General features: G+C 41.5%; 1 protein-coding gene across 1 annotated transcript in view; it reads left to right on the top strand.

Moving 5' to 3' along the window:
* cacna1g (calcium channel, voltage-dependent, T type, alpha 1G subunit) overlaps positions 1-20620 on the top strand; it is a 135024-nt gene that overhangs the window by 17368 nt on the left and 97036 nt on the right. Inside the window, 1 exon segment of the mRNA XM_051066268.1 lies at positions 11307-11404. Coding sequence (XP_050922225.1) covers positions 11307-11404 — 98 coding nt within the window.

Raw genomic sequence — 20620 nt, 5'->3', positions numbered from 1 at the left:
CACTTACTGTAGCAGCCAGGGGATCCTATCCTTCGTACATCGATCTGGCTCTACACTCTCTCTGCGGCTGGATTCCTCCTGGAGAGAGACAGAAAGGATAACTGAGGAGGAGGGGGAGTGAGGAGGAAGGGTGATAGATTGACAGAGAAAGGCAGAGAGAGGAAGAGAAGCTGAGGCAGGCGGGTCGATTGCTTCATGGACTCCCTCAATATTTAATCTGTTCTGAGGTTTGAGGACAGACACCACTGATGAAAATACTCATTTTGGTTGTATCAGCCAGTTTCGATAACTGACACTTTGCGGTGACTGTAGGTTATAAATCAGTGAAGAAATAGTGTGAGTTATCTTTGATTTATCTACAATGAGTCTAAAACTCTGTTTTGGTGAAATATCTCATATTGACGTAAAAAACCTTTAATCACCCCATGCTGCTGTAATTGCTGCCATTATACAGAATCATATGCAGGATCAACCAACATCCAATCATTTCCTTCATTCAGTACATACTATACTGTCTATCATACCTCTGTATAAACAATAGAATTGAACAGTGCTTCAAGGACCTTCATTAAAATAAAGTAGTGTTTCAACACAAGAGTTATGAACCATTCACAGACTGTTTCATTTGATTTCATTTGTTTGTGGCCTGAAGAGGTGAAATTATTCAGCTGTCACTAGAAAAAAGCAAAAATTCAGAGAAAAGCAAGAACTAATACTAATCTGGCACAGTGGTGCTTAGAGCTAAATGCTAACATTCTAATGTTTGGCAGATGTATGTTTACCATCTTCAGAATTATAGTTTAGTGTGTTAGCATGTTACCATTTGATGGCATGCAAATGCACTAAACACAAAGTAGAACTAAGGCTAATGAAAAGAAAAGAGATCACTGAAGTTACTGCAGTTCATTCTGAGGGGGGCAGTTGTTGTCTGTATATGAGGTACATGAGGAAAAGTCCAGGGATTACGAAAATCAGTAGAATTCATCCTCTGGGGACCATGAATATCTGTCCAAAACTTCATGGCAATTCAACCAATATTTGTTGAGATATTTCAGTCTAGACCAAAGTGGTGGACTGACTTTTTGTATGTCCTTAATGATACGGTGATACCTGACATTTTTCTTGGGACCTCTTTGATGGTTTTGAACCACAGGATATAGATGTACTGTATAAATGATGCAAATGCACAAAGACCTTGTACACCCCATTTCCCACACATAAACTGGCATTTATAGAAGAAGGATGTACGCACACGCCGAACGCGTACTTCAGACCAGTTGTACGCAATCAGTCAAAATAATAATTTATTTAATTGATTGATTAAATTACAATTATATGATTTTTTTTCCCATTTGAGCCATGATTTCCATCCGTCATTTGGTCTTTAAATTGAATCCTAAATTATGAAGCAGTCGTTTTAATCTGAGTGCTATGAACGATGATTTATTCACCACTGATGATGGTTAACAGGTACATGTAATAAATGACTAGTATGGGTGCTATAAACAGACACAGCTAGGTTTAATGACAGCTGCTCAGATGCTGTTGGAGAGGGCGGATGTTTACCGACTGTTTAACAGTATCTCCACATCCGGTTATGGTGAAATGTGGGAGTGGAAATGAGGCTGGTTCCAGCCAGTTCTACACTGATTGAGCTTTATATAACACAACTATAACCAATGGGCACCCTAACCCTAACAATGGACCACCAGGTCACCTCTTTGTTTGACATAAGTTAATTCTATTTTAAGTGTGAGACATTTGAGAAGATGCCACTACCCTCTGTGCTTCACCTTGTGTGCAACAAACAGGAAGACAAAGGATTTGTTTTTATTTCTGTGCCAACAAAGCTAAAGCTGTGAGATTAGAGAGAGGCAAAAATCAATCAGCCTACAGTGTGTTTGTCCCCTTCAATTACTTATGAGTAAGGTCTTAAATTTTGAGAAACATTAGAACAGTCTGGCACAAAGCAGAGACTATATGCTGTGTGCATCATCCTGACCATGGTCTCGATCACTCAAGGTAATTATATGAAGGTATCACTATTAATTTCATCATGATATATTGATTATTAAATTACAAGCTAAGAACTTTTAACTGGCTTTAAATATTCAACACATCCTCTTGGATTGCAGATCTGTGATTGAGTCACACTAAAGGAGGAGAGAGAGAAGCCCAGAACCTGATCCCTGAGCGTCGTCTCCTTTCTTCTCTTCATGATTTATTGATGACACTTTGGACCAGCTCCAGCCCAGTTTAGGGGAGAGCGGAAGGAAGAGAGAGAGTGAGGATGGAGGGGGAGAAAAGGCGAGGGTGAGAGAGACATCAAGATGAAGGGAGGGAGGGGGAGGAAGAGACCGAGTGGCTGAGACAAAAGGTGTGAGAGGGGAAAACAATCTGAGAGAGAAAAAAAGACAAGGTGAAAGAGAAAACAGGAAGAGAGGATGCTGTTAGGGAGGCAGATAGAAACAAGTATCGAGCTGCATACTTTTGCACCAGCCATCTGTAAGTTTACACCTGCTGTAGCTTGGTTGGAACAGAACTTTGAGAGACTACCAATAGATGAGCCAGAGAATTTATTACTATGACACTACATTTCATTACATCCATGATAACGCAGCTTTGAGCTCTAAGTTGCCATTACATGGAATAATACTGGCACAACTCTGATTTTATGCTGCGTTCCCATGGAGTTGGGAGTTGTAGCAATCACTCGACTTTGGCAGAATCTTTTAGGGTAAAATGGAAGAAACTTGTTGACATTGTCATCATATATGTCCACATTTATGTGTTCTATCCCCATCCCCACCCAGGCAATGGACAAATGCATGTTGTATTATATGTTAGCTAGTTTGCACATGATAGCATGTCTTACTTTATCCTTTCTGATAAAACAGTCTAAATTTCTGTCACTAGTAAGTAGTTACATTCTCTTCCATATTGTCCACAAGATGCACTGGGGGAACGTTGTGCTCTGTAACAATGTTTTGGTGAAAGTCGACTTAAGTGCCACTCAGACAGGATTAACATTACAGGGGTAGTGGTGAATGAAATATTCACTGTGCTCCTTGGTAATTTAACTCGTCGTTCTGGTGAGTTGTTATTTTTAAGCACCGGAAAATTACAGGATGTGGCCTGTAATAGACATGGACATGGACAAAGTCAAAAGAGAAAGCCAAAAGCCTCTGCTGGAAACTTGAAGGGGGAGGCAAAGATAATGTGTGAGGTGAATTTGAGTGTTATAGTTTCCTCTCCTGAGGATATCAGCATCTCTGATGTCCATCATGAAGAAACAACCTTAAATCTGCACAGAAATCTGAGATGAAAGATCCTTTAGAGTCACACAGTTCAAGTTCAAGGTTGTTGGTTTTTTTGGTATCATACAGCTGTTTGTACATCTATGGATATGTTGTAAACAGGAACTGCTGAAAGCTAATTCAGAATGCTTTTTATGGAGACAAATAGTGAGACAAAGTACCAAAGAAGAGCTCTCATGGTGTCTTGCTCTCCCAATGGCTTTAAAGCAACATTATGCAACTATTTTAACTTCAAATCATTTTGATGTTACACTGACTGGTAACAGGGAGAATGGTGCCTCCATCAGTTCCACTCCAGGCTTGTTCTTGATTCATAGTATATGGGCTGAGCGGGTACTGGCGGGTATGTCACACACAGAAGAAGCTAATTCTGTCTTTCATTTATCAGCTCTGTTGAGGAATTTTCTGTTTGTTGCCTGAGTGATTGATATGTTGTTGTTTATTTCTGTACATGAGCTGGAAAGTGGAAAAGTTTGGTATTACGGAGTTAGAACCTAGCAATTAGTCAAACTAGTTAGTTATAACTCTGCAGTTAGTGTTGACTTTACACTCAAACTTTAGTACAACATGCTGAGTCAGTACATGGCTAACGAAGCGTCACACAAAGACTCAGGAAGCAGAGGGAAACAGCATGGCTCTGTACAACGTGGATAAAACACACTGATTCGTATGTTCTCTGATGATTTCTTGGCGAACAAAGGCCGGGCAACATGACAACAGCCAGCTGCTTCAATACACATCTCTCACCTTTACATTTGTGCCCACAGAAAGCAAATAAAGTGAGTTTATTTGAATGATGAACTATTCCTTTAATTTAAATGCAGAGTCAGAGAGAGCGAGAGAGAGAGAGAGAGATTGTGATTGTTTCAGTCCAGAGGAGAGAGAGAGGACACAGACAAGGGTACAGCATCCATGAACAATGATGGCCATTAAACAAACTGTTCACTGTCAAGACTCCAACAGCAGGTATCTCAGCTTCCCACTCCACCCCCCCCCCTCCTCTCTGTAAGCATGCACCGTGCACCTGCTGTATTTGCTTGTCCTGGGTGTCCTGATCCACCTGGGTTCTCCTCCTTTAGTTAGATTACCCCCCCCACACACACTACAAGCAGGTCAGCAGATTGGCCATAGATTATCAGTCAGGGAAAGGGAGTGTAGGAGTGAGTGAGGGAGGGAAAGGGATGCTGGAGAGATAGAAAGAGGAAAGGTAAAGCTGGAAAAAGGTTGAGGAGGAAGTGTGAGCAGAAAGTTTAAAGTTTCCCAAGGATACATTTGTATGTAAAACTATGCCTCTATTATCAACCACAATTACAATGTAGTAATAGAGGCTGCATTCTGCAGCCTCTGTTGATTTACCCTGTGTTCCCAAATTAAATTAGTCATTGGTGAGAAACCCTCTCTGTGCACTGAAAGTAAATAATCTTAGAGCATAAAAGAGCTAAATAGCACTGAGACAGGACTCATCCAGAGAAAGGACTCACCTGCGTTATTTTATGCTTTTATCTGTTTGGTTATGAAGGACATAGGTTAAAATGAAATAATTAAATTGCTATACTTTAAAAATAATACCAGTGCCTTGTAAATTTCTGCTTTATGAATACACAAAACCTTTAACATGTTTAGAGATCAAGGTAGAGACCTTGACTGGTTTGTACCAGCTATCAGATGTGCTATAATCACAGGCTTTACCAGTTCTCTAGAAGCTAAGAAGTAACACAGAGGAATCATGAAAATCTTCATGGCTGTGTGTATTTTGTGAGCTTTTCAGTTTGAATGTTTTACACAGTAATAAACACTATTTACACAGATTTAGGCCATAGAGAAAACCTCATTCTGATTGAAGGATGTACATTACATCATATAGCATTCTCATGTATGGCTTCCTCTGCTTTAGCCCCAGTCAACGCTGACTCATCTGACATCACTTGAGATAATTTATTGTTTACAACTTTTCGCAAAGATGCAACAGTTCTCCTCAACACTTACAGACTTTGAAGTGTAAGATGATTGTGATGTGGCATTCCCTTTAAAGTGCATTTTACCCCAAGATGTAAATAAAACATTCTTGTATTCTGATTGATTGCAAATGGCCAAGGTATCAGCGGGATAGAAAGCTCTGCAGTAATCAGAAAATAACATGCTTGTAATTTTCAGATGACTGAGAGAAAATCCCTCAGGCGTTAGCAAATTCACAAGAAAACTGGTTTGTGGGGTTTGATTTTGCTTGACCTGGAACAGTGTGTTTGAAGTGGATTATTCCATACGCTTGAAAGTCAAAGCAACTGTCGCATTTTACAAGCATTTATGTAGACATAGTTTGCTACAGTTACAAAATAATGAGTTCCTGGAGGGAATGATAGCAAGCACATAATGTTATTACTGTTGTAGTGCCTTGTTTTCATTTGTTTTAATCAAACTGTAGCTGAATGCCCATCAGACCTTTAGCAGAAAGTGGAAGTGCATGCAACAATGGGGTGTAGTGGCTCTCATTTGCTCATGGGAACTCTGAAGTGTTCATTGGCAACGTACTTGAAGCCTCTCCTTACGTAGGAATGTAGTTTTGTAGATAAGACCTCTGACATTTCTGTTTGGGGGCAAAGAAAAGGAGAATTCCTTCACAGTATCTGATTGTTTCGAGAGAAAGTGAGATATTCAATAATCAACCATGACTGTGAAGAATAAGTTGGTTAACATTTGGGTTAGATAAGCAGCAGAGTGGGTTGATGACAGAAAGTGTTGCTGATGAAAGGGTTTCAGTCTGATTCAGCATGAAAACACTCCATCTGTCTGTTCTCTGGTTGTTCCTCTCTCCACTTCTCCCTAATGATACTACATGCACTTTCATATTATCACACTCTCATTATTAGCTGCTGTTTATGCACTGACCTGAACAGCAACTAATGTTTTAAAGTGGGTTGTCACATAAGTGTTGGTAAGAATTGCTTCTGTGGCACACGTAGCATTTCCACTTCAAAAACATCCTGTATCTAGACACACACACACACACGCCACAGTCAATAACACCCCACACACACACACTATCCATCACTCATAATTCATTTGCTGAGGAACATCCAGTGTGACAGCTTGCCTGTCACCGATGTGGAGGCGAATAGAAAGCAAACAATATGTGACCAAAAGAATATCAGAGGAGAGGACAGATGACTGGTTATTTCATAATAAGTGAGGAATGACAGGACAGAATATGATGGAGGAACATGCTGCTACAGTGGTGAGGCAGTGTAATCCACTAATCTAATAACAACGTCATTATTTAATGTAGTACGGTCAGTGGGGTTAAACAGGTGAAGCAGCCTGTTGACTCATGTCATTGGTTTTTTGTTTGTTTTTGAGCACTTGAGGGCAGATCTCCACAACAAGCTAAAATTCACACATACATTAGTTTAGCTAAGTTGATAGGGATAGTTTATTAGCAGACAGCAGACACTGGCAGTAATAGCATTGCATCTTGGAAGCTCTTACATGTTCTGTGGTGCTCACTTGCCAGTTGCTAACTTTGTCAAGTTGCACATTAGCATCAGTGTGCAGCAGAGTAACAGGCCAAATGACCAAAACAATGGACTAAAAGAAGCTGTCTTTGTAGAGTTGAGGAGCACAGAATTTGATTTCACCTTACACACATTTATTGATGATGTGATCATGTTCGTTATAATGATTTCATAAAAAAAGTAAGTTGTGAAAAGATGTATTTTTTTTCTCCACCTCCTCCTTCCAGTCTTTTTGCTGTTCAAGGCTAAACACATCCTGGATCTTTCAATGTACTTTAACTTCATATCTCTCCTGTTTTTTTACTCTGGGTACTAGGACAAATAATATTTATAGCCATTATCAGCCATCTACAGAGTGATCAGTGGGTATAGGAATTGATGTGCATAATGCCTGTTTTACACTTATTTGCTGTCATGCAGCTTTACATAAAGCATCTCAGAATATCCAAAGCCATTTTTCATTTTACTGTGCAGCCCAGCTCACCTCATCCGTTATTCAGCAAATGTGTTTCCAGCGTTATTTATCACATAATTTCTTCACTGATAAAACAAACTCCCCAGCCTCAAATCGAGCATGAAAACCAGGGAGACTCCATCAAAATTTGTCAATTCCATTCGGCTTTTCTCAGTATATCCATCATGATTTGCATAAAAATAGTCAAATAGAAACCCAGCCAGGGAAATGATGAAACAACATACACCAGTGAGGTTCCTTTTTATCTGTCTCACTATTGATGGAATTTAGCTTTTTGGTTCATCTAACAGTCATCTTTTCCTTTTTATCCATCTAGATGTGGGTCCAGTAGCTACTTAACATTAGAACAGTGCAGTAGCTGGAGGACAGATGGGTGGAGTGACTAAGATGGACAGACAGATAGTTACAGGCAGAAAGGCAGACAGATAAAGGTTAGATGAGGACGGGATGGGTTAAGTATTGGACACTGTCCTAGATTCCTGAGCTGTCTTTCGTAGTTTTCCTATTATAGGTCTTTCTGGGTGGCATTATGTCTAGTGTGTGTGTGTGTGTGTGCAAGGTGTTCCAAGCTGCTGTTGCCTTTGTTTTGGAGGCGGTGCAGCTGGAAAGCTGTATGTATACCATCCTTCATGTGGCTGTTTTGGCACAAACACACACACATTTACCCTCTGTGATAAGAGAGGACGAGCTAGGAAGCAGGCTGTCTGCACGCCCAGAAAAGTGTGTGTGTGCTTATGTGTGTGGTTTTGTGCAGGCTGCGTGTCTTTGGGTGCTTTTTACTGCGTGACTTACAGTATATGAATCCCATTACTTTGTCCTTGTAAGGATCTTTCCATATCAAGATGTGCACAAGTATCATATCTGAGTGTGTATGACAAGATGTAAAACTGTTTTTTGTCCTCGACACCGTCCCAGTGTGTAGATCTGCTTCGTGTGCTTTAGTTTGGGAATTCTCCTCACGCAAACTCCCCCTAAGGTTGGGCCTCCCCCGTCCTCTCCTCTGCTTCTCATTTCTTCGTCCTCCTCCCCGCTGCCCTTCCCTGTATCAGCATCATCAACACTGGCACGGACTCTGACGAAAACAGCGCACGACTTCCTGTCGTTTCCATCGTTTGTTTGATACACTCCATTTCTCCTCGGCTGTTTCTTCATTCCAGATGAGGGGAGATGGGTCAGTTTTCACTGAGCACACCAAACTTCATCTGGCTCTCATCAGGGGCAGCAAGTGTTTTTGCATGGACTATTTTTCAACAGACATCATTCATCATCTGCTTTTAAGTTTGTTTATATGACTCTGTCTGATGAAAAATTACCCTAATATTTGTATTGTATTGCTCTGGGGATTTATAGCGTGTCTGTGACACTCAAACATGAGTTCCCATTGGTATCCTGATAATGTTGCCATAAATTTCCCATAGGGACTCTACTACTCAACACTGACATTGTGCTCAATTGATTGTATATTCAGATTCAAATGCCGTTTTATTTTCATTTTGATCATGGTGTTTTCATTTCATTTCATGTCATTCATGACATTGTGTTCAGCCATTGCCATGTTGACCTGCCTAATCAGTAGTGTCTGTTGTGTTTGTCCTGCCAACATCGTCGATGTGGTTAGCAGTAGTAGTTGCTAGGAGCACTTGACACAGTAGTTAGATATTTAGAGAAATACGCTTATTCATGTTCTTGAGAGAACTGACATTTATATGGTAAATTAAGAGCTATAGCAACAGTTAGGTTAGCTTAGCACAAAGAATGGAAACAGAGGGAAACAGCTAGCCTGACTCTATATGAGCTTTAGAGCTCTTAAACACATTGTGTAGTGTTAGTGTTGGGGGTCGGGGACTATAGTTTGGCCAGATACAGAAATAGTCCATGGAGGTGACGAAATGATGGACTGCAGAAGAAGAAAACAAAGAAATGCATTAAAGAGTCATTGTCGGTTTACAACACCTCTCATCCACACTTGTTGTCATTTTTGTGGCTCTGGCACATAAAGATGATGTCCTCACTCACTCAGTATCTGATTGACCTGGTTATTTTTACAGCCAGAGAAACAACCATCAGTGAGCCCAACACTAAACTTTTCCTTATAGTATTTCTACAGTCTTTCTGTAGTGACGTGGAATGTTTCTTTTCACACCTCAAAAGTTGAGGTTGTAGTAATCTTAGGCAAGAAATAACAGTTATTTTCCTTGGTTTTCTGTACTTGACTTATCTGTCAATCACTGAATCATTTTAGCTTTGAATCTTTTAGATAACCATTAATCATCATGAGTCATCATCAAGTTATGGCTTTTCTCTGCTGTGTCACATAACTTCTCTTTGATTGTACTGCATCATTACTTAAAATTAACCAAGTCACTAATGGGGCTCTCCAGTGAATTATTATTGCACCTTGATAAAGCTGTGGGACAACAGTGTCTAAGCTGATGTAATAGACGCAGAGATATCCTAACTTTTAGCTGCTAGTATGGATCAGGCTCCAGACACTTCCCTGCTGATCCACAGAAGACATTATAATATGGTTTGTAATATTGGTGTTAATGTTATTCTTGATTTCTGGGTCAGGGTCAAGGGGTCAGATATTCTTGTTGGGTTTATTAGTTTTTGATGGGATATCTCTGTCGCTGTTTTCTGTGGTCTTGTAGCTGTATTTTCTCACTGCTTCATAAAAATGCCAGTTGATTCCTTTTGACCTGAATGTCCATGGCAGCCATTACACAGCTGCTGATGTGATGTACCTGCTCCCAGGGACTGCATGATACTGTTAGCTCTCTCCGCTGGTGACGGGAGGGCATCTCTGTGCTGTTCTGTTAACTGTTTACCCATTTACCTTCTCTCTCTGGCCTGCAGGCCATCTGTCAGCTCTGGGTATGTGTGTGTATACTTATGTGAGTATGTAAGAGTGTGTGTGTTCCTGTTTTAGTGGTGCTTTGGTGTAACAAACTGTAAAAGGGACGTCCTAAAATGTTAAAAGGGAACACACAAATTCGTACATTCATTAAAGGAGTTTCTTGCACTTAAGGTGACCGATAGGCTTGTGTGCACACATACACACACACATGCACACTTACACACGCATACACTGTCCAACATGTGTTGCAAATTTGTCAGACAGACAGACTTGGAGTCAATGCGAGGAGGGAATTCCTTCATCTGCACGCCCCTTCAAGCTGCACATGTGCTCTGCATCTGCTCCACACACACACACCACACACACCACACACATAAGCAAAGACAGCGAGTGTGAGAAGAGATGACGATAAACACTGATCAAGAAACAAGAAAAACGTTTTTTCAAGCATTCCACAGTCTCGCTCTCTCTAAGCGCTGTCCTCCTAACCTCCCATCACAGCCTTAGAAAGCCTCTAAAGAGCTGCTGGAGAGGCTGTTAAGAGCGTGCGCTGTCTCAAGGTTACGAGGCAGACTGATCTGATGCTGCTCTTTTATGTGCTGTGGATGCCACATCCACCTCTCAATGACGAGTGATTCACCCGCTCTTGATGTCTCAAAGGGGGTGCACATATGCCGGTTGTTCCTTTGAAGGTTGATAGTGCAAGGGTGCATTTGAATACACGCGTGTTTGTCAGGCACACAAACATTGCGTGTTTGCTGTGCTCCACATACAAGCACAAACACACGCACTGCAGTGTGTGTGTGTGTGTGTGTGTTTTTCTAACTTTCTGATCTTGTAGTTGCAGTCCAGTAGTTGTGGAATGAAAGCATATTGCTTGCCAGAACACATGCATTGCAGTCATCTCTAAAGACAAGAATGTAAATGTGATTCGGAACATTAGAGGATTAATTATCACTTGCCCAGAAAGAATGGGAGGGCATATAATACATGCAATATATAATTGGCTACATAATATTGACATAACATTATTATTTTTTATGTTTCTAATTCTGGGAGATGAAGCAGGTTCTGCAGTATGCACTGTGATAGCAGTGAAACTATGTATATGTTTACACGTTTTCCCTCTCTCTCTCCATATGTTGCAGGATGTTGGAGTACTCCCTCAACCTGCAGAATGTCAGTTTTTCAGCGGTGAGGACGGTTCGCGTGCTGAGACCACTGAGAGCCATCAACCGAGTGCCAAGTGAGTGCAGACCTACTGGCCCCTCACACTTCAGCTCTCTAACCAGACTCTGGATCTGAGAACACATTGTCCTCTGGTATCGCAACACTTTTGGCTTCCTCCAGAGTCTTCTTTTGATCTGAAACTAAAGCCAGGCTGTGTGCAACTTTTAAGTAGGCCATAGATATGTGAGCGATTCTAACAGAAATTAGATGTTCCAGATGTTTATACTCTTTACATTATATAGAAATGTTTGATATATAAAACTAAAATCTGATCAAGCCTTGCTCAACTGAATGTAGACTCACCAGTGAGACTTGAATGCTGAGGAAAAATAAAGTATGTGAAGTGATCTCCATGTTTAAGGGATTTCCACAGCTTTCAGTACTGGGCAGGTGAATGAGGTGCTTCTCAGATAAAGAACAGGGTTAGCACTGCTCTGTCTCTGTTAGAAACAAATGGGTCAAATGGACAATTAGCATCAGCCCAAAGGCATTTAAAATCCATGGGATAGGTTTTAGAAGCCAAAAATTTGGGAATTAGGAGACTTACTCTCCTTGCTGACAGTGGGATGAGAAGATTTCTATCATGGCTGGCTGGCTGTATGCTAAATATAAAGCTAGAGCCAGCTGTTTCCTCTTTATGCTAAGTTAAGCTAACGCACTGCTGGCTCTAGCTTCATAATTACTTTCTGCCAGGACAGTGGTATCCATACTCTCATTTCACTCGCTGCAGGAAAAGTGTTTTTCCCAAAGTATCAAACCGTTCTTATAAGATGCCTACAAAATTCATACATGGACCTTCAATTAAAAAGTACTACAGTGACAAAAGAGTTACAAACTGTCTGAGAAATTTAGTTCTTAATTAAGGCTTCACTCAGTTTATCTGTCTTCTTTTCCTGAAGTTAGCATGCTAACCTGGTCAGCCCATCTCGTCACTTACTGATAGCAACTCACTGTAGCATCCAGTCAGCCCTGAGGAAGTAGCGTTGCTCAGAGGGCGTATTATAACCTTTTGAATCTGAAATGCAATGATGGCTGAAGCTCTTGGCAAACCACCATCACCACCACCTACTCCTAGCAAGAAACCACATTCAGTGGCAGAGAAAACTTTCAAATAGCCCTTTTAATGAGGACCAAAAGGCTGCACTCCCTTAAAACTTTAATGAAGCTGTGGAGCCACACTTAGTCACATTTGTGTAAGAGGTTTCAGTTGTGCGTGTACGGTATTGTGAGTTCCTCAAATCCAATTTGTCCTTAGGGTTTGCATCTTTATGACACAGCACCTATCTGTCTGCACACACTGTTCCCAGATTAAGAAGCTTCAGTTTATTTGCCTGTTACTGTTCTTGTGTATGTGTGTGTTTTCTTTCATTTCCTCTTTGGTCATATACATCAAACTGACCTCTGAACTCAAATGTCACATTATTGGTATTTAATTCATCATTTGGCCCAAAAGAGCCAAAACCACAGGAGTCACTGCACATTAATTCAAAAGACTTATCTAAAAACTGACATTTAATAACTTATCATAGTGACCAACAAGTAATATCTTGCTTCTCATGATTAATCAGGCTTAGTAGCAGAAGATATGAGCTGCATAGTGTTACCTTATCTTAATTTAGGTGACTTCTATTCTACTCTCATGCTGCTTGCTGTAATTGGTGATCATGTAGGTAGACTGGATTCGTACTGAGTACAGGAATGTAGGTCAGGGACAAGCTGATCCACTCTTAGTATGCTGCCTTCACTGTGTCTCTGTGTTTTGGCTTTCCCCGGCCAGTCAGATTTATATGCAATTTTCCAACTCACTGCCTTTTATTAAAAGACTGCAGTTCATAGCTACACTCACACACACAGACTATCACGCTTGTTCATTACGATACCAACACACAAATCCCTAAGTCGCTTGCTCCATCTGTCATCCTCCACCCTCTTTCTCACACACACACACATATTATCGTAACTCCCAAAAAGTTCCATAGTGCTCGCTCCTTTTCTCCCATCAGTCTCCATTAGAGTTTAATCAGCACAGATTGAATTTCCAGTGCACACATTAATGATTAAATGAATCATAAGCATTTTTATACCCACCCAGCCGTCCACCCTGTGTGTTCATTCTTACCTTGATTCCACCCCCTGCAATGCTTACAGTTAAATACAGACCCTAATTATGTCATTAGCTTCTCAATTGCACAGAGAAGATTGCAGGCAAAGTGAGCAATGATCCCCAGGATGTGTGTGTGTTGTGTATGCATGCAGGTGTTTACCCCATGTAGGTGCATGAATGGGACATCAACCCCCTTCCCGTCTGTCCCATCCCTCTACCGGTGACACTCCCAACCCTCTTCTGTAATCCCAAGCTCTTGTCAATCAAAGCCTTCGTAGGGGTCCACCAATGCTCATTAGGCCACATACTCACACACACTCTGAGGGCTCACAGTCATGCACACTGACTCGCTCATTAGGCATCCAACCATTCCTCATCCTAATCACAGGACTAATAGCGGAATTAATGTGTGGATGATTTGGTCTGGTTCTGGCCCTGTGGGGAAAATGTCACTGGGGAGAGTTTGTGGTGGTGGTGGTGGAGGGAGGGTCCCCGTGCATTTGGTGGGGCTGCTATCTGTCTTCTACCCCCCTGGCATCCCTTCAGCTGCCTAATCAAATCCTACGGAGAAGCTCGCAGCATTCATCATGACTCTGGCAGAGGATGTTTGTTGTGGAGCTCTGCCTATTCTGAGGCACACTTAGCACACACTTTTATTTCCTACATGTTAGGCTGGATTTATACGACTGACTTGGGTGTTTTTTCTTGCTCTGTTATTAAGCTGTTGTTGGGTTGGTAAGAAACGAGGTGGGAAAAGGGCAAAGCCACAGTTTGCCTTCTGTAAGTGTGCCAGAACAAGAGATGACAAACAGTCAATGATGCAACGATAAAGTTTGATCCACGGTTGTATCAGTGCAGCAGCTACGCTAACACCGTTTACAGCTGGGGGGTTGGTTGAGTGGAAATTTTGAGCTGTTGGTGCTAAATGAGAGGTCAGGGGCATCCCCAAAGTCATTAGCAACTTTTTGAGCTATTATACTCTAAACCAACCTGCAGGCCCAACAGACCAACTGACTGACATTGCCATTGCCATTACCCACACCGTGTTGCTTGCAAAATGTGGAGTTGTAGTGGCTATGATTTATAAAAGGTGTCATTGGCTTGTGTGTGATTGTTTCTTCATGTCTTGTGTTGAGAAGTGTAGCAGCATTCTAAACTCCTATTCAGTGTGAATAGCATTTAAGAGTTACCATATGCATAAATGGTCCTAAGTGATTAGCTGGTACTCAGAGCTCAGGTGTAAACACTCTACAGGTTGACAGAGAGCCACTTGGCACATTAACAGCAATTACTGTGATGCAATGAGCAACCAGTCTATGTAATACAGCCCCTGTGTAATAAAAAGCACATCAATCAATCACACTGTCAGCATGGATAGATAGACATGTCCAGAGTGGATCTTCATTTTACTGCGCTGAATAGGGAGCTGTCAATTTTAAACAACATAAATTCTATAAGAGGAAGAAACATATAACTACAAGAAATGTATACTGAAGGTCTAGCCATATTTCAGTATCAAGTGTGAATGTTGTTCTCTAAGTCATAAATTGACATGGTCCAGATATCAGGTGCAGGGGAAAACAGAGCCAAGGCTGATATACAGCTGAGTATGAAGACGTGACAGTGCTGCACACCACAGCTGACACGTTATCAGTGTGCATTTACAGGTCATCAAGGGTTCATTCAAACTGTCAGTCCAAGGTGGTGTAAACTTTCCATCTCTAGCCTCTTAGTTGAGTTTCATGTTGATATTTGTCCACTGCTGCCAAAAATGTAAGTCATCTGAACCAGGATCAGCAGATGTATAAACTGTTAGTACTCACATCCCTCTGCCTCGCTGTCTACAGCCCTGCTCCCTCCTGACTCTCTGTCTCTGTCTTTTACCTCTTACCTCAAGTCTGTATTGGACCAGAAGGCTGGAGCTCAACCACACACACACACACACACACACACATCCTCAGACTTGCATTAACGAACACATTGTTCCTGGGACGGTGTCCACGTCCTGGGCTCTGGCATTGATTGATGCGCTAACATGGCATTCCTGCCAGTGGAAGTGACAGATACATTTCGCAGGCTTCATCCACCGACTGCCAACAAAACCAAAAATCACCACCCACCGTCTGCCACCTGATTGGCCATTACTCTCATGTCCTGGTACTGGCCCGCAGGGACCTTGTACCAGGCCTGTCATTGGCTACATCAAGGCAGACATGACAACTTGTGACATGGCTCTGTGTGGGTCTTAATATTCAAAGAGAGTGGCTGGCCACTGGTGTGTCTAGAATACAGTATGTTTTCCTGGATGACAGAGGATCCCCCTCTCTGGAAGGAAATAATCTTTTATTGGACATTGCTCATGGCATGGAAACAGATGGTGCTATGGTGAGGTTGTACTGTGAGTTTGAATGTGTATGTCTAGTGTATGAAGAGTTAAAGGAGAAAGATTTAGATCCGGGTTTGCTTAATTATTGAGAATCCAAACTGCTACTTTTTCTGCTTTTTTAAAGCAAACATTGCTTCTACCAAGTATTAAATAACTGCAAACTTTAACATTTAGAATATATTGTCAGCATTTGCTACTTTTGTAACCTTGATGCAGCTGCTAATATGCAAATAGAAGTGAAGAGCTGCCTTAATAGGTTTTAGTTTCAGGCCTCAAGGCGACGAAACCTAGAATACCAACTTTAATAAGCTGAAATAGAGTTTTTTAGTCTTGTGTGTGTAGCAGTAAAGGTGCCATTGTTACACACTGAGAGAGAAAATAACTTTTTCATCCTCAGGTTAAAGTGCCACATTTAGCAGACAAGCCAAACATATTTTTGGAAAAGAAAGGGACCTCAGGACGATGGTTGCTCACCTGCCAAGTGCCTGGCTTTGAGGCTGTACCAGCCAGCTGCAGTATGAATTTGCAATTCATTATTTTCCTCCTGAATAGCTTTAATGTATTATCCCACCCTGGTTATCAACAGTTCTTTAATGCCAAGACAGCTGGAGTTAAAGAGAAACTCCACTGGTTTCAGTCCTAAAGGTCAGTTTATGGGGAGGACTATCCAGCTCATGGCAACATCAGAGAAAGTAACCCTGATGATGCCATGCTATAGACTAAAAGTCAGAATATATCATCCTCTACTGTAAACCAGGCCCATACTCTGCTCATGACCCAATTATATATATTAGCTTCATTCATGACATCCTGGATGTCATGGCGCTGAGGGGAGGTGGTGGGTTGTGTGGTAGTAGATCTGAAAGACCTGAACGACAGAATCGCAGTGATATCTAAAAAACAGGGGAAAGAGGAGGAAAGATTATTGGTGTGGATTTTCCTCACTGAACCTTAGATTACCAACAAATAAAGGAAGGCAGTAATTCATGGGTAACTGACTGAAGAATGTTGATATGCTGCATGAGGCTGGAGGGCAATGGTGACATGATGCCCCAGGCCTGCAAATGAACAACAGATACACCAGGATAAAACATTAACATGGTTCTCTGACTCGATGACTGACTCGTAAGTCACATTTGAGCGCGGCAGCTCTGACTGATAAGCCAGAGGCAGCATTCAATAGGTGATTATCACAGGACACACACACACACATACACACATACACACAACACACTGACTCTTCTCTGTTTTAACGACACTGAGTCCAGCACAGTCCTTGCATGTTTCCTGATTGTTTAGTATGTGTCCTTTCCCCAAAACCTTATCAAACTGGAACACACAGAAGCAGCGCTCACACACACACACACACACACCACACACATCTTTCCTCACACTTTTATGTGCACACAGATCTGCAATGCTTGTGCGTTTGCATTATTATTTTCGCCCATGCATCAGTAATACAGTGTTTCATCCTGTTCTCCATGCTTTGTTAGCTTTGGTGTTTGAGTTCCTGGTTCATATTCACTGTTTTGTGCTTCTGCCCAGATAAGCACTAAACAACAACACAAACAAAAACACAACAACATCATCGACCTCCCAGCTTTCTGCGTGCTCGTGCCCTCCTCCTCCTCCGGTGTATTGTTTGCCTACCCTCAGTACTGTAATTAAACAGCTCGCAAGATCATCCCAGCTTCTGTTCTTCTCTAAGCTGTTAGGAGGAGCTGCAGGGTTTTATAGCAAGGCCTAAGTCACCTCTTGACTTCCACTGTTTTTTTGTGATGTGAGGACAAGGGTGAGAGCCTGGAGGAGTCAGGGGATGGGTTTGATCCCGGGGCTCCTTGTTTGTGAGCGGAGCAGAAGAAATAAAAGACCGACAAGGTTAGAACGGGTTCAGAGAAGGAAGCTGTTTGCCAGAGGATGAACGCTAAGAATGTCACAGAGTAATCCTTACTCTTCACTATCATTCTGTTCACAGCTAAAAACAAAAGATCTTGTTAGTCGAATCTCAGTATGACACGAACACCCCCAGCAGCTGTTGGCAGCCAAGTGATATGTCGTTGTTTCTACTTGTATTTGCAGTCCAAATCCATTTTCAGTTTAAGGTTTTAAGCTGCTGCAGTTTTTTAAGCTTTAAATGTAGTTCTTTGATCACTTGGAGTCGTGCTGTGGTACAGTATTCCCAGATAGCCTGAAGACAGGTAGGCAGCCATCTCCCCAACACAGCTGTGATTTGTCAAAGAGATTTGAGCTTAAGCAGCGGTAAGTGCTGTTTTTGGATGTCAAGATGCGTAAAGGTGGAAAATATGTTTCTTTTTAAAGTTTTTTCTATTGAGAGAATGATGTAGTGCAAGTGGGACATACAGATACAAAAAAATCAGTGATCTTTTCAGAGAAGCTTAAATTTCTTTTCGTTCTTTTTTTACAGTCTTGTTTATTGACACATGCTTAGAACGTGTTCCAAATATGTCTGTACACAAGAAAACAAAGAAACACCTCCATATATGGTCAACCAAAACCCTTTGAAAGTCCTGGGAAAGTTTCCCAGCATGCATCAGAGAAATGGACTTATGGACTCAATTGTAATTTTATGTGTTCCTACATTGTTGCTGGTGTTATTGTATTTAACATTGTGTTCTACAAAGCTTTCCACTCTTTTCATATTTTTGTTGTTCAATTCTTGTATTACACGCAAATGTGGTTAGACCCTAAGTAATGGGGCATGCACAGTTAGTCAGGGGCAGTAATAGAATTTGATTTAAATTATGCTCCATTCCAATGCAGATAACCCCCATTGAACCCTATAAATACACTTTATATCTTCAAACTTTCATTTTTGGTGAAGTTTTTTTGTAGTGGAGAACCCTATGTTGCCACAGTAAGAAATGAAATTCATTGTAGCTAAACTGTTAGATGTCACTCTTACCCAAGTGGCCTGTCTAAAGATAAATAAATCAAGTTTGGGAAAAGGTGAAACATGATTTCACTTTCACTTAAATTTAATGTACTGAAATTAGCATATACATGATTTACGTTCAAAACTGTATTAACACGTTAGATAAATACAGCCCACACCTAATTAGATCACTCTCTACCTGTAATTTCATACAAATTCATGAAGACGAAAATTGGTGAGCTCACTAGGGCGAATAAAACAGCAGGTAAACAGAGTTCAGGTGAGCTCTCTGTCCTCTGTTCTCTCCATCAGTCTTCATTTTCCTGCATGTACTTTCTCTTCGGGTCACATGGCTCACTTATGCAGAGGCACATTCCCATTTCAGAGACGTCTAGTCATCTCCGTCTGGAGTCTCTGACGTGGAGCTAGTTACCATCCACTCGGAGCAAATAAGAAGAGACGCAGGTGTACGCTGGCCCTCGACTCAGAAAGCCCATTAGTACACAGTACACAGATTACAAAGCTGGCTGGGCCGGAGCTGGACCTGGACAGGAGAGCAGAGGAAGCAGACCTAATCTGCCTGCTAACAGATGGCTCCCCCGATCACACACAGCCACCCGCCTGCCAGCCATGTTGGAATGGAGTAGCCGCCCACGGCGAGGTTGGAGAGGGCGCACAGACGGAGGAGGAGATGATTGTTATCGAATATGAAATGTCGATCACTTGGAATGAGCACGCTTTTCAGGCTGGGAGAAACCCAAAGGATTGATTCTCTTATCCAGGAGATAAACACAGGTTCTTTTCAAGACATTCAGATTAGCCTGCATCACTGAATAAAGACTTACTCGTACATGGCTCTGTTCCTGTTGATGTATTGCTTGATACATTGATTTATACCACCATCAAAATAACAGTACCAGCCTTGAAAAACTCATTTTTGCCACAGCAAATATTTTGTGCCCTCATATCTTGGGCTGATTTGCTCTCCAACTGCCATCACTCTTATTCCTCATATTCAGTTTTCTCCCAAAGAGCAGCCCTGTCCATTCTGTAGCTTTATAGGTGAAATTAGTTTAATAGAGGACACTGCTTTTCTTATTGTTACCAGACCTTCCACCATCAGTGATGTCAGTTCAAAATGAATTGTATGTACACAGCACACAATTTCAGAAAAGCAACAGAAAGACATTGTGGCTTTCCCCCTTCTCAGTAGATTTAGATTTGTATGTGTTATGTGTTTCCCCTTACCTCCACCTGAAAGTGAACAGTACAGTAAAAAGTATAACATTTTATAGACTTTGAACTGCAAGAGAAATACTTTCTTAAGCATTTTTTATATTCTCTGGTGCAGTTTACTGATTAAACTACAGGTCATTTGTCATCTGTTTCTTTTATTGATCTAAGTACACCGTTTACTAAAGATGATTATGAAAAAAGAGTCTCAATTCAGTCTCATAAAGAAACCAGGTTAAAATTACTACATGTTTTTCATTTCAGTCATAACTGAGACATTGGTATTTTTCAGATTCAGAGGACTGTCACATTCAAACCCTGTTCCTTTGTATGATGAATGAGCAAAGATGCAGAGCAAATGATTGGTTTTACGCTCTGCATGGGTGCAGCTGTCAGACGTGTGAAAACCAGCATGGGCATCTTTAGTTTTAAATTCTCATTGTGTGGCTGTATCTCAGCCCTGAATCGCAGCGTATGAAACCAGTCAGTGTGCCTGGGCCTGCAGCAGACACTAATCCCAGCTGCTGTCACTAACTCAGGCCGGCTAAGCAGCATCCTAACAGCTCAGCAAATCACACTCTGAGGGCAATCACTTGAAGAGAAGCTGCTGCTT

This window comes from Lates calcarifer, linkage group LG23, assembly GCF_001640805.2.
Source record: "Lates calcarifer isolate ASB-BC8 linkage group LG23, TLL_Latcal_v3, whole genome shotgun sequence".
NCBI classification, from domain to species: Eukaryota; Metazoa; Chordata; class Actinopteri; family Centropomidae; genus Lates; species Lates calcarifer.
This window is presented reverse-complemented; position numbering and strand designations above follow the sequence as displayed.